The 15,437-nt window shown below is 41.0% G+C and overlaps 1 protein-coding gene across 8 annotated transcripts in view; it reads left to right on the forward strand.

The window, feature by feature from the left end:
- Positions 1-15,437, forward strand: part of magi2a (membrane associated guanylate kinase, WW and PDZ domain containing 2a) — a 305,513-nt gene that overhangs the window by 277,814 nt on the left and 12,262 nt on the right. For 7 of the 8 annotated variants that reach the window (XM_047389222.1, XM_047389220.1, XM_047389221.1 and 4 more), the window contains 3 exons: positions 5,086-5,302; positions 6,586-6,790; positions 10,781-10,933. In XM_047389222.1, the coding sequence (XP_047245178.1) occupies positions 5,086-5,302; positions 6,586-6,790; positions 10,781-10,933 (575 nt within the window). The remainder of the gene's footprint in view (positions 1-5,085; positions 5,303-6,585; positions 6,791-10,780; positions 10,934-15,437) is intronic. The other variant, XM_047389215.1, reaches the window with a different exon arrangement.

The raw sequence follows: 15,437 nt of genomic DNA on the forward strand, positions 1-15,437 counted from the left end.
ACATTATTCCTTAGAATCCACGGCTTCTCTCTCACTATAGTCACAAACCTTCACTGTTTTTTAAACAATCCTTGTAGTTTGAGTCTCAGATAATCGAGCTTTTCAAAAGGAGTTTTTCACAAAAAACATGTACCTGGTCACAAACATACATTCCTAACAGGCTTAAAGTTTACTATGTGACACGCTTTTCCCACAAATGCAAGCTAACGTGCAGGTCGCACAACGCATGCTCGCCGACCAGATACTGAGTGTGGAGCGGACCAACCCGGACTCCTTAGTAATCGTCGTTGGCGACTTTAACAAAGGTAATCTGACCCACGAACTCCCCAAATATAGACAGTTTATAAAATGTCCACCATCAGAGACGCTTATCACGCCGTCCCACGTGCTGCACTGGGCCAATCCGACCACATCATGGTCCACCTGATTCCTGCATACAGGCAGAAACTAAAGCTCTGCAAACCTGTTGTGAGGACGACAAGGAAGTGGAGCAGTGAGGCTGTGGAGAATCTCCAGGCGTGTTTAGGCTGTACAGACTGGGATGTGTTCAGGACTACTACCAACAGTCTGGACAAGTAGACAGAGGCTGTGACTTCCTACATCAGCTTCTGTGAGGACAGCTGTGTACCATCATGCACCAGGGTGAGTTACAACAACGACAAACCCTGGTTCACAGCTAAACTCAGAAGGTTAAGACTGGATAAGGAAAAGGCCTACAGGAGTGGGGACAAAGACATATACAGAGAGGCCAAGTACAAGTTTGGCAAGGCAGTGAAAGAGGCCAAACGACTGTACTCTGAGAAGCTCCAAAACCAGTTCTCAGCCAACGACTCTACGTCTGTCTGGAAAGGTCTCAAGCAAATCACCAACTACAAGCCGAAAGCCCCCCACTCCATCAACGACCGACGCCTCGACAACGACCTGAACGGGTTCTACTGCCGCTTTGAAAGACAAAGGGACAGTCCTGCAACCATCCCCCACGACGCCCCCCAACAGCTGCAGCCACAATCCACCACCCCCACCTCCCCAACCTCAAGAGGGGCCTTGGCACCTCCAACCCCCACCCTGAAGTTCCCCCCCACCAGCCCCCTACCCACGCCGAGGACGGCTCTTTCCATCCAGGAGAGGGATGTCAACAAACTCTTCAGGAGACAGAACCCCCGGAAAGCTGCTGGACCGGATTCTGTCTCACCAGCCAGCCTGAAGCACTGCGCTGATCAGCTGTCTCCAGTCTTAACAGACATTTTTAACACCTCACTGGAGACATGTCATGTGCCAGCCTGCTTCAAGTCCTCCACCATCGTCCCTGTTCCCAAGAAGCCAAGGACCACAGGGCTTAATGACTTCAGACCCGTCGCCCTGACCTCTGTGGTGATGAAGTCCTTTGAGCGCCTTGTGCTCTCACACCTAAAAGACATCACCGACCCCCTCCTGGACCCCCTGCAGTTTGCCTACAGAGCCAACAGGTATGTAGACGATGCAGTCAACCTAGCCCTTCACTTCATCCTCCGGCACCTGGACTCCACAGGAACCTACGCCAGGATCCTGTTTGTGGATTTCAGCTCTGCCTTCAACACCATCGTCCCAGTTCTGCTACAGGAGAAGCTCTCCCAGCTGAGTGTGCCCGACTCCACCTGCAGGTGGATCACTGACTTCCTGTCTGACAGGAAGCAGCGCGTGAGGCTGGGGAAGCACGTCTCTGACTCCCTGACCATCAGCACCGGTTCCCCCCAAGGCTGTGTTCTCTCTCCTCTGCTCTTCTCCCTGTACACCAACAGCTGCACCTCCAGTCACCAGTCTGTCAAGCTTCTGAAGTTTGCGGACGACACCACCCTGATCGGACTCATCTCTGATGGTGACGAGTCTGCGTACAGATGGGAGGTGGACCATCTGTTGGACTGGTGCAGCCAGAGCAACCTTGAGCTCAACGCTCTAAAGACAGTGGAGATGGTTGTGGACGTCATGCAGAACCCAGCCCCACCTGCCCCCATCACCCTCTGTGACTCCACAATTGACACTGTGGAATCTTTCCGCTTCCTGGGAACCATCATCTCCCAGGATCTCAAGTGGGAGCCAAACATCAGCTCCCTCATCAAGAAAGCCCAGCAGAGGATGTTCTTCCTGCGGCAGCTGAAGAAATTCAACCTGCCGAAGACTATGATGGTGCACTTCTACACAGCCATCATTGAGTCCATCCTCACCTCCTCCATCACCATCTGGTACGCCGCTGCTACAGCCAAGGATAAGGGCAGGCTGCAGCGTGTCATTCGGTCTGCTGAGAAGGTGATTGGCTGCAGTCTACTGTCGCTCCAGGAACTGTACACCTCCAGGACCCTGAAGCGGGCAGGGAAGATTCTGGCTGATCCCTCCCACCCCGGTCACAGACTCTTTGAGACTCTCCCCTCTGGCAGGAGGCTGCGGTCCATCCGGACCAAAACCTCACGCCACAAGAACAGTTTTTTCCCATCTGCCACCAGCCTGGTTAACAAAGCCCGGAAACCACCCTGACACTCTCCCTTTCCCTCCCCCTCCCCCCCCCCCCTTTTTTTTTTTGCTGACAGGACACCTGTAACCTGTAACTCTATGCGTTACATTAACGCTCAGCTTGGACTCCTGCTTTACTTGCACAATGATCACCTGCACTGTTGTATTGCTCTTGCATCTTATACTGCTCTATATTTACTCTCACTCACTTAAAACTGTGCACATATATTTATATTATATTGTAGATATATTTATACTGTTTAATTTGTATTGTATTGCACCGACTACGCCAAAACAAATTCCTTGTATGTCCAAAAACGTACTTGGCAATAAAGCTTTTCTGATTCTGATTCTGATGCAGAAATGGGACAGAAATTGACATTATATTAGGATTAAAGACATGATAAAAGACAATTGTGACACAAAATAAGCATATTTTGTTAAATTTAGCAAATCGCCCGGAAATTACATGAAAAGGGTGAGCGTCAATGATTAACTGTTCAGGTAGAAGTCAAGTTGCGTTAAAAACAGCGATAATATGGTGAAACGGTGCATTGCTGGTGATGGCAGCAATACTACGACAGCAGCCGTTAGTCTGCACTACTTTCCTGAAGTGAAGGGGATCAGAACTGGAAAACCGACGAGGGACAGATGGGCTGGTCCTAGCAAGCACAGCCAGTTGTGATCGGAGGACTTCTAGGGAAACTGCTTCCAACAAGAAACCTCTGAATGTGCATAGAAATTATGCCAAAGGTCGGAATATTTTACAGATGAAGGAGAATGTTGAAGCAGATGCTAGAGCCACGTTGTTCAGTGCATCTGATGTGAAAAGGTTGCTGGCCCCAACATATAAGGAGCTGTGCCCAAAACTTGTGCCATGCCACCTGATGGCAGCTGACTTTCTTCTTTCTCTGCTGCATCTCTCTCTAATAGTAAGTGAAAAATATCTAAAGAAACATCAGATTCTTCTCTACTGTCTGTGTTGTCAGCCATTGTGGCATCAGTCAGCTGAGTAAAGTTACACTCCTCAGTCAACGTCCGTTAACTCTTGATGCATACATTTAAAATTTAGTTGCAAGTTTTACCTTTACGTCTAAAATGGTCCCTGTGATATAAGTGTGATAAAAATCTTTACTATTTATTTTTTATTCCATTTTTAACATAGGAATTCCTGATTTATTGGATGGAAAAAACACAAAATATGCAATATTTTACAAAATTAGGTAGCAAAGTAAAATACTTGGGATGAGGCTAGTACAGCTGTAGCCAGGCTACTAATGTATAGCAAAGCGGGTATTTCTTAACACCTTTTTACCCCAAGGTCCAAAATGGTTCTTTTCATAAAACTTTTCTTAATATGTTCACATCTCATCACATTACAGCTCCAGACTTTAGTGTATTGTATTGGGATTTTATGTGATAGGCCCTTGCTTGTACTAGTCCATAAATTGTGAAGTGGACACACATAGATTCATCAAAACAGTGCAAAACGTGTTGCTTCAATATGTATTCAGATCCCTTTGTGCTGATACCCCTTAAATAAAATTAAGTCCAATTAGTAGAATTCAGAAGTCTCTTAATTAGTAAAAGGAATGAACCAGCTTCTTTGTCACTTCCTTGTTCCTATTTTAAAATAAATCTAAATAAATCTGGGCTGTGGATCTCTGCAGCTCCTCCAGGGGTCCCACGGGCCTCTTGGCTGCTTCTCTGATTAATGCTTTCATTATGCAGGATGTCAGTTTGGGTGGACAGCAGCATCTAAATGGGTTTGAATTATGGATTAAACAGAGCTCTGAGATGTTGGGATACTGTTGAAGAACCTAACCTTGCTTTAAACTTCTGACATGTCTGCTGTGTTCCTTGGTCTTCATGATGCTGTTTGTTCTCTAACAAACCTTTAAGGCTTTCACAGAACATCTGTATTCACGTCTGAGGGTAATTGATTGTTCTGGATGTTATTTAAATGTTTTCCAAGTAAGAGAAATACATGACCCACGTTTTAGATTTGTTTTTTTAAATTTTGCATAATTTTCTTTTTACGTCCCATTGATGCCCCAGTTTGTTTGTCTGTTGAAAATCCCAATTTAAAACTTTTTATCAACAGGTTTGTGGATATAAAGTGACTCTTGTGTTCTTCACCCAGCAATAGTCTTGATCCTATTGCAGTGGAATTATGAGTCCAAGGCGTAAACACAACTAATTAGTGGCTCTATTTAATTAGTGCTCTCCTCCAAGTGGAAAAATTAACAATTAATCAAATATCGCCATCATAATTTTTTCTGGTCCAGTCAGATTTATAAAGGTGTTTTGATATCTTTCAACTCACAATTGTAATTTTTACAGCTCCTGTTTTAAATCATTTCCAGCATCTGTTTTTAGCATAAAGCTGTACTAAAGTCAGTATATACTATCTGAAGACTCAAAAAGTAAATATAGTATTTTCAAAGGACTGAGATTTGGTATTTATACCTGGAACTGGCTCCAAATGAGGAACAAAAGGGCTAAATTTTCACTATGCTGCCCCCTGGTGGCCACAATGAAGATGCGCAGTAAAGATCTTGCAGTATTTCCGCTTATTTAGTGGTTCTTTTTGGCTCGCAGAGCTCAGCAACCCTCCGTCAGCCCCAACCTCAGAGAAGCAGAGCCCCATAGCGCAACAGCACAGCCCAAAGGCCCAGCCCAACACCGCAGCCTCCCAGTCCAGTCAAGCACCAGCAGAAATGTACTTCTCTGCTGCTCAGCCCAACCCAGCACCCCATCAGAGCCCTGTGACCCAGCTTCCTGTTCCTCCACCTCAGACCTACACCCATGATGGCAGGTAGGATGTAGTTAATAGATATTCCAGACTGTAAACAAATTGTTTTTGCTGATTTTATTTGTTCCTTTATGAATACACCTAAAACCAGATATTTACATACACTGTACAAAAGGACATGTTTATTCTCACTGTCACTGTCTCACGATAGTTTGCTGGAATTTTGGCCCATTCCTCCTGACAGAACTGGGTCAGGTTGTAACAGTAAGCCACCCTGCTCACACAAACCTTTTCCCACCTTTGCCCACAAAGTTTCTAAGGAATTGAGATCAGGGCTTTGTTAAAGCTTCTCCAGAACATTGACTTTGTCGTAGTAATGCTTTATGCTTAGGACCAGTGTTCATTTGGAAGCTCTATTTGTGCTGAAGCTGTAACTTCCTGGCTGACGCCTTGAGATATAGCTCCTTTTTAATGATTTCATCTATTTCGTGACACAGCCTGACACTGCCACCCTCTTATTAGCAGTTGGGATGATGTTCTCAGGTTTGCAAGATTCCCACATTTTCCTTAAAATGTAAAGGTGGTCATTCTGTTTCATCAGACCACAGGACATGCGTCCAAAGGTTGAGATTATTTGTAAACTGTCATCTGTTTTTAAATGTTACCTTTGGAGTACCAACGTTTTCCTCGCAGAGTGGACTGTCACCCCTGGTCAATGCTAACACTCTAACCAGCATCTCCTGTTGCTTTTGTTCTGGGGTTGAAACATTAGACACCAATTTTTCAATTTGAAGAAAGTAAAAATAATAATTTTGGAATTTAGCAAATGGAAATAATTTCAGTAATCCTTACTGACCGAAGACAGGAAAAGTTTAGTATGATTTAATGTTGGATGGTGAGTTAAAAACAACATATAATATGTATTTATATACAGCGTATGTGAACATCTGATTTAAACTGTAGACTTTCGTTATACATCATTTCTGCTATTCTGTATATTTTCTCTTTTTTGCAAACTAAAATGTCATCTTCACTCTCCATCTCCACTCTCTTTTTTTCCCCACTTGCTTTTTGATATCACTGCACTTTTAGAGAGTACTAAATCATTTATGTTAGATGTATAGCTTCTTTACAAAAGTCTGTTAAATATTTCACCAAGAACTACAGTCTTAAACTGTCACTGAGATTTTTATTAACTTTTGATGGGTTTTTGCTTTGAAAAAAGGCTTAATTTCCTGAATTAAGTAATTTTTTGCCGCTTTGCATCAAAAATAGATAATGTTCCCTGTCCAAAGGTAATATATGTCTGTCTTAGAGGTCTTCCTTCAGTCTGGGGTGTCTGTTAGTTACAGATCTGAGGTGAAGGCCAGACAAGACGTTAAACCAGATATCAGACAGCCTCCTTTCACGGATTACCGGCAGCCACCGGTGGATTACCGGCACCCTCCTGTGGCGGATTACAGGCAGCCACCCACACTGGACTACAGACACCCACCGCTGCTCGATTACAGGCCATTTGCCATCCCAGACTACAGGATGCCTCCAGTTCAAGTAAGAAGGCTCTTTTCTCTCTTTTCTCACATAATGGATTTTTGATGCAGATTCTTCTCAAAACTATAGCCACTTAAAGATTAGTTTATCGATATTTTTGTCTTAAGCATTTTAAATGAAAATGACGGTAAAGAGCAAGCTTATCCCAAATAATAGGATTTATAGCATTTTGGTCCATTTTATCTGTTTTTAAATAAAAAATCTCAAATCTGATCACAAGTTCTTTGCATTATTAACTCTAAAGACATCAGTTTTGTTGTTTGGGTTTGGGATCAGGCTGTGTTTTTCCCGTTTCCGCATCCCACCACCAGTTAAAGCAAAAGCAACAAATTAATTGAGAATCTAGTGCAAAGTGTTTATCCCAGCACAGATTTCTTCTGTTTTTTTTTCACATCAAACTAATTTTAATATCAGCGGCTGATATCAGATACAAAAAGCTGTCTAAACCAAGCTGGGCCTGGTTAAAAATATAATCGCTGACAACATGAAGTAGGCTAAAAGATGTCAAAAAAACAGCATAATATGCCCTGATCTGAAAACATTCAGGAACAGAGGAAAAACACAGTTACTGACATCACTCATTCTGGAAACTGTTGGAAAGCCACGTCTGAGGCTTTGGGACTCCAGAGAACCACAGTGAGAGCCATTATCCACAAATGGAGAAAACATGGAACTGTGATGAACCTTCCCAGGAGTGGCCAACCTACCAAAATTACTCCAAGAGTGCATCAAAGTCACATCCAGGAGTTCACAAAAGGATACAGAACAACACCTAAAGCGCTGCAGGACTCACTTGCTTCAGTTAAGGTCAGAGTTCACGATTCAACAATAGGAATGAGAGAATGGGCAGAAAGTGCATCCTTGGGAGAATTCAAAGACCAAAACCACTGCTGACCCAAGGTGTTCAGGGTGTTTATTTTTCACACAGGGGGCCAGATTGCTTTGGGTAGGTTTTTATCTTAATAAATAAAATCATTATTTGAGAACTGATGTTTTATTTATTCAAATTAACTCGGATATAAAACAGTATTGTGTTCTAAAAGGTTTAAGAAGTTAAAAAAGCGACATTTTCCTGCCAGAGTTGGTGGAAATCAATCACTTCAAAGTGTGCTTTTTAAAATGTCTTCTCAATGTTTGAGGAGATAATATAACTAATTTAAACACATGTAATAAATACATTTCTGTGATTACAGCCAGAATCATATTTTGAGCCAAATTAGCCTTTCAGAACAGTCTATTTAAAATCTGATATGTCTGAGGATGAGGATTTGGCACTAATTTTAACAGCAGAGAAACATATTTCATTGGTTTTGAAGGAAATGTGGTAAATGGGGCAGCATGACTCATTGCTAGAGAAACGCATTATTTTGGCCAATAATCATTATTCATAATATTTTCCTCAGAAATACCAAATAAAAAATACCTGCCTCTTTTCTACAGGTCCTCTGCTTGGTGTCCAAACAACAAAATTTTCAACTCATCTGTCTAAAGAAAAAGATACAAAAAGTCCTGTTTTCTCTTGCAAACTTTAGTCTGGCCTTCATGTTTTTCTCGGAGAGCAACGGTTTTCTTCTTTCACTCCAATAAAAGTTAAACTCATAAGAAAATAGCCTGTAAGCAGGTTTTATACATACTGTTAAGCCAACATTTCTGTATTAAAATGTTTTTAGCAATATAAACTTTCTTGTTTTCATTAGCTGTAAGCCACAAATCATCATATTAAAAAGAAATATCTAAATTAATCTACATAACGTTTTTAACTTAGTGAGTTGAGTTACTGAAATAATAGGCTAATTGAATAATAGGCTAATTTATTGAGATGCATCCATAAACTACTAGTATTCCAGGCTAGTTAGACAAAGATGTCTCTTTGTCTAACTCAGGTGTCTGCAACCTCCCTCAGTACAGCTAAAAAAAAACCCTGTTTAGAGCTGGAAATGTTGAGACTTTTAGAAAAAAGATAACTCATAATTTCTTATAACCCATTTACATATAGTAGATATTTGTCTTTTTTCTAAGAACCACCATTTTACTTCTATTTGTAGATTTCACAATATAGAACAACAACAAAACTTGCAAAAAGAGAATATGTTTTTCTTCTACGGGATGTTGATATTTGTGGAAAGATTTTACTGATTCTGCTGTGGAAATTCAGAGCAATTATTCCATGAGAAAACTGGAAAAACCACAAAAAAAAAAACTGCATGTTATTACATCTATCTATAAAAACATTAGTTGGTTCTTTATCATTTTTAGCTTAAGTTATTAAAGCCCATTGTTGATTTGTCACCCTGAATACAAGTTTTGTGTGACATTTTAAAACAAACCCAAAAGCATATTTTCTAATAGACTATCCACTTAAAAAAAATAAAAATGTAGCAATAATTGTAACATCCTTTTCTTTAAAGAACTGCTCTACTGACAACATATTGCAAAAGTTGCATTCACATACAAGAAGACATACTAGGACTAAACCTAGAACAGTTATTAGTGTTACTATTTGCACTGTCATATCGCATTTATATTCTTTGTTTGTCCTTCTATAAAAAGACTAAAAAGAAAAATATGAAACATATTTGTGAATATTTTGATTCTGTTATATAGAAACTAAGACAAAGAGGAGAATATTGAACTATAACCAATGTATTCCTGCTAAAAATAAAGAATAACCTAATAATAATAGTAATAATAAGGTATGTGTGGTGTTTTCTCCTGTTAATCACTGCATGGACTGAGCAAGATTTTCAGCAGCTGCCATGTCTGAACCATCCACTGCTCACCGATACGCTGGATGGTGCATGTATGCAGTAGTTGGGGGGTGAAAGAGCTCTGAAGGACATGCAGATCACAGCTAACATTATTTACATGAGCTAAAAATAGCACATGGAAAGTTTCCAAACAATTCAAATGTGAACCTTTTAAACCTTGCAACAGAAATTGGCAGAACCCATCACATTTTATGAAACATAACAGGGAAGACCTTGTGGATGGGCAGGTAACAGGTGTTCCAGCGGAATATGCTACCTGACTGACGGAGGATTCAACGATGTAGCTCAGTACATCAGAACACCGGCTCACACCTTCTGTAATTATGTTACTGGGCTGGCAGCGGTTCATTACACATCCACCAGAATTTAAAAAGCAAGTTATATTGCAGGCAATTAACGCAGCCAAACTGAGCGTTCCACAGACCACTTATCTGCCATTTGTGGCGAGCGGCAGAAAAATCCCAGCTCATGCAGTCATGGACTTTCATATCGGTAGTAGCAAGAGTTTGCTGGAGGTCAAATGATGACATTTTGGAGTCACTGGAGACTTCCTTTAGCATCTTGTTGTTTGCTCTCATGGTAAACCTGCTTGGAAGAGCAGACTTGGGATTGTTGGCAGCTCTTTTCAATGTCCTCCATTTGAAGACTATTTTCTAAACAGTCAAATGGTTGATTTCAAATTTTTTCTAGACCTTCTTAAACCCATTACAGGATTCATAAACTGCAACAACCTTCTTTCTAAAGGCCTCAGATAGCTCTTTGGATCCCACCATGGTGTTCACTCTTACCTCTGATTTTAATCTCTACAGTAGTAAATGTTTAGGTCTTGAAATCTGCAAACACAGGGCGGTATCTATCCTAATCTTGCTATAAACTATCAAAAAATTGACTTAATTTCAACTAATATATTATGTTCCAAGGTGAATAAAAAATAAAACTGAAAACCCAACAAATGTATTAGATGTTAAGGTGTTTTTGTAACTGCATTATTAATTTTCCTAAAAAAAAGAACTAAGAAATTGTTTTGATCCAACTGGATGCAAATGGGGAACATTCCCTTAACAGTTCCCATGTTTACTTGTACAAATATTATTCATAGTTTTCAATTGTTTTAGTTTCCCAACATCCTTCAGAGTATTTCCTGCTGTGATCGTCTACTTCATCCTGTTTATGTACAAACACAGAACTGAATCTTACTGTGTCTGATGGGGACTTGTTTCAGCTTTCGCAGGACTTCGACTACTTCACAGTGGAGCTGGAGAAAAGTGTGAAGGGCTTCGGTTTCAGCATCCGAGGGGGGCGGGAGTACAAAATGGACCTGTTTGTCCTACGGCTGGCGGAGGACGGACCGGCCATCCGCAACGGGAGAATGAGGGTAAGCTTAATGATTTTTTTTCTTGCTTTTTGACAAAGCTGTAGTCCCTCTTTAAAGGTTAAGCTCCTTCCTATCATTCCGGATTACATGGCGGTTACTCAGTGTAATTGCGTGATGCTATCAAAGCTGCTGCAGCAACTTTTCCCATGTCATATTAAAACCTCAGGGTTTTCTCCTCCCATATTTCTGAAACTCATCTCTCCTCTACATTTAGCTTGGCTTAAACCATACTGAGTGTCTCCACAGCACCTTAAAGTTGCGCAGAGTTTATAATGCTATAAAAGACACAGAGCCACTCAAGATACAGCTGTTGAATTGACTTATCGGGCTCCATCTCTGGTCTGTACATTTCCTGATTTATTGCTGCTGCAATATATCAAAACCTTCTCTGCAGCTTTTTTTTTCTATCAGTCAACCAACTCAACCCTCTGCTCTCTGCTTCCTTTTCTTGTATGTTTTACAGCTTTTACGCTGTGGGCTGATGGCCCCGGTATGATCTACATTGCTTATCTGTAATGAACCTGTCAAAGATAATGTGTGCAAAATGTCCCCAAGGGACAACTCTCCCTCCTGGATGGTGCAGTCAACACAGTCCACCGAGTCTGGAGGGAGGGTAGGCTGGCAGAGAAGGAGGAATCCCTCTGGGGGGCTACTTAAAGTCAGCTCACAAGCTGCTGTGAAATATGATCATGCAGTAATATGCACCATATTGAGAAAAAAGTGAGGAGTTGTCCTCAAAGATACCAAAAAAACATTTTGACAGTTAGAAAATTGGAGCTTAGCACCAACAAGGGAATTCCCAGTGTCCATCCATCCACTGTCTTCAAGATCAAGATTGGATAATAGGTACCTCACACTGAAACAACCCCACTGGGGTAAGTGCTCCACTGGCTTTTTTTGATGCGGAGGAGCAACAGCTTCACTCCGAGATCCTCACCGTTTATCTAAGGCGCATTACAGCCACCCTATGGAGGAAACTCATTTCAGCCAATTGGAATTTGTCCTTTTTGTCATGATCCACATCTTATGACCAAAGGTGAGGGTCGAAAAGTAGATGGACCGGAACATCGAGAGCTTCCGTTATTGGATCAGCTCTTTCTTCAGTACGGCAATGACCATTACAAGCAGCTCCAGCATCATTGCAGACGAGGCCTCAAAATCATGTTCTGCGTTGTCCTACCACCACTAAAGAACAAGACACTTCAAATACTTTGCTTCAGACAGAGACTGACCCCCAACCTGGAGCTAGCAGTCCAGTTTTTTTTCCAGATGTGAACCATGGCCTCAGACTCAGAGGAGCTGACTCACATCTAACCCTCTTCGCACTCGGCAGCCAACCGTGCCGGATCATGCAAGGGTCATGGCTTGAAGACATCAACATCATTCTCGAAAAGCAACGAGGTTCCCACACTGGACACCTCTCCTGCTCTCCACAACAATTCCCTGAGATCCTGTGCATAAAAACTACTACAAGATTAATAAGGGGCAGCACAGGTGGAGTCCAACATGCACAAGAAACAAGCTGTACTTTGTGGGGACACTGTGGTAACCCTTCTCCAGATCCAGAAAACCCGTGAGGACCGGGCAACCAAACTGCCTGCCCATCTAAGCAACTCCACAACCTAAACCAAATCCACAGTGCTCCTGAATCTGACACGCTACAGGTGTTGTCCCAGTCCGCCATGGGACATTAAAGAGGCATGTCAACCATGTCAGTCCAACATGATCCAGAGCCTTCAGCATCTTTGGGCGAATCTTCTCCAATTCAGAGATCCATAAAGGGTCCTTCCAACGCCCAACACCAGAAGACACCCCTCCTCCCCCAACCGAAGACGGCTTCTTCTTTTCAAGATAGCAGAGGTTTTCCAAAACGTTGTTGAAACCAAAGAAAAGTCCTTCATAGCTTCTCTGAATTCTTCTTTCAAACATGTTTTGTTTCTGCAGCCTCAGAAGTCAAATGTTCAACAGACATTAAAACTCATATTCCATGATTTCATCGGTTCTGTCATGTTTTTTCACAGCGATTGAAATAAATATTTCTACATTCTTCCGAGAACTCTCTCCCCTGTGACAAAGATTTTAACTCCGTTGGTTCCTAAAGTCTGAAGAACACTGGCATCTTGGGCTTTATTACCCTGTTGTCGTGTACATTGGCCTCCTGGATGAGTGGTTGATGCCCTCTTAGAGTAATTATGGTAGGCCAGCCACTCCTGGGAAGGATCACCACTGATCCATGTTTTCTCTATTTGTTAGTAACGGCTCTCGCTGTGGTTATCTGGAGTCAGACTGTTAGATGGCTCTCATTTGGTCATGATGAGTTGCTTTTTGTCATCTGCTAGTCTACTTCATGTTTTCAGTCAGTTGTTTTTTGTGATTTCCTGATTTTACCAGTTGAGCTTAGCTGTTTCTAGTGAAACTGTACACAGCTTTCCAAAAACACGCAGCTTAGCAGCAGTAACTAGCTGCTGGTTTTACTGCAGTCCTCTAGGCTGTTATGCTGGGTGCAGAGAAAACCAGTCTGCTTTTAATTTCAGTAAATTAGAGAAACTGGGTTAAAGCATTTGTGGCTGGCTGTCATTTTGGGTTTTACTTATGCTTTAAGACACTGAGGGGTAAAAAAGAGGAATTTTATTTTTTTTTAAAGACCCAAACTGCTCAGTCAGACTGTTTTGGGTTTAAGTGGCAGAGCAAATAATCACTGATAAAATTTCTGCAGATTTTACTACTGCTCTAAGATGTTTTTATAATAAAACCCACTTAATTTTCATGTCATCAAAGTTCATCATTTGCATGCTCTTTATTCAACTTGTATTTCCCTTTTCACTGAGATGAAAATTGAGATTGCTCTGCTGTTTGGAGGTCAGGATTAATGAGCAAATAGTCTGGCCTTCCTCCCCTTATCCGCCTCACTCCAGACTGCCGTAATGGCACCTAATATTCCCCTTCTGTCCTTTGAATCGATCCCCCTCCTGACTTTTAAATTGCTCTGAACATTACAGGATGAGATTTGTTAGCATAATTGTGCTTCATGCTTTGTCCTGTTGTCCAATGAATCCCTCCCTTTAGTCATCCTCAGAGCCTAGAGGTGTCTTTTATTGAGTTTATGCTCGGGTGCATCGGGGACTGCTCCCACATAGCAATAACTATATTCAGATGATATTTTCATTGGATGTTAACCAAGATGCTGCAGGTATTGGCAGTTGTGTCACCAGGTGGGGTCCCCCTTATAAATATGCTGCTGCCCTCTGGCCAGAAAGTCTTTAATGCATAATAGTTTTACATTAATTTAAGGAAGAGACCTTAAGAGATTTTAGTTAGTCGCAACATTTGTTTTAATTTAATCAGATACGTTTTATTTTATTATCCCTGTCTGATCACACCCAATTTATTCATTGATTTGTCTTAATTCCATGTATTTATTTATGAAAATACATAAAGCTTTTGTTTTTTCAGTGTGCCACCCCAAGACCACAGGTATGCCCCACCTAGCAGCCCCACATGTGCTTCAGGCTGGTATTTATTAGGGGGCAATAATATGCTTTTATATTTCTAGACAAAATGAAGTTAAATGATTTTATTTGACCTCTTTTTAGGGAGCTAAATGATAGCAGCATCACGTACCTTGAAGGGAAAGTAATGCAGTGCAGTCCCAGTGCAGCTTTTCTCCATCTGCACAGTTTTCTTTTTGTGTTTTTTCTATTTGTGTCAGTTTCCAATAATTTCACCACTCTGGATCCGATCACAGAGGTTCCATTTCCTTCTTTACATCCTATTTTTGGACCAGATTTTACCTTCATCTTTCATCCCTTAAGAAAAATCGCAAAACAGAAATATTTATAAACTAGTTTGTCTCTCAGACTTCTACTCAAGACAAGAACTACATAAACATTTTCCATAATATTGTTTGATTGTTCTACACATCCTGCGCATTTTCCAGTGGTTTAAAATTTCAGTCATCCTAATTTTTCCTTCACATGCTCAGTTTAGTGCACATTATTTGTGAAAATAGCATGTTAAAACAATCCACTCTTTTATTCTTCATATTTGTCACGTTCTCTTTTGCTATGTCTTTATTACAGTTGTCTTGCTCTTAAGCATCAAAAAATATTCACAGTTTTAAAGTCAGAATGATCTCTTCCTGAAATTCCTGAAAACATTTCCATCTCCTTGCTTTTGCTGTATTTCCATGTTGCAATTTTTTGTTTCCATTTATTATCAAGTCTTCAAGCATTTCTAAATGAGTTTTTTTGGGTTGTTTTATACTATATTTTGAATTTAACATTTAGTAGTGGGCTTAAACTAGTCTCATATGCTATTGTATTAAAAAAAAGTGCATCTTGTTAAATGTTCGTATCAAGGCCTCTCTTATTATAAAGTATTTGTATGGTACATGATCCACCCCCAGTTACAAACAGATGGAACCAAATACTTTTAATTTTATTAGTTTACTTGACAGGTCTCTGAAAATTAAGATCATTGTCCCTGTCTTTTATGTTGTTTATGG

The sequence above is a fragment of the Girardinichthys multiradiatus genome, chromosome 17, assembly GCF_021462225.1.
Source record: "Girardinichthys multiradiatus isolate DD_20200921_A chromosome 17, DD_fGirMul_XY1, whole genome shotgun sequence".
Classification (NCBI taxonomy): Eukaryota; Metazoa; Chordata; class Actinopteri; order Cyprinodontiformes; family Goodeidae; genus Girardinichthys; species Girardinichthys multiradiatus.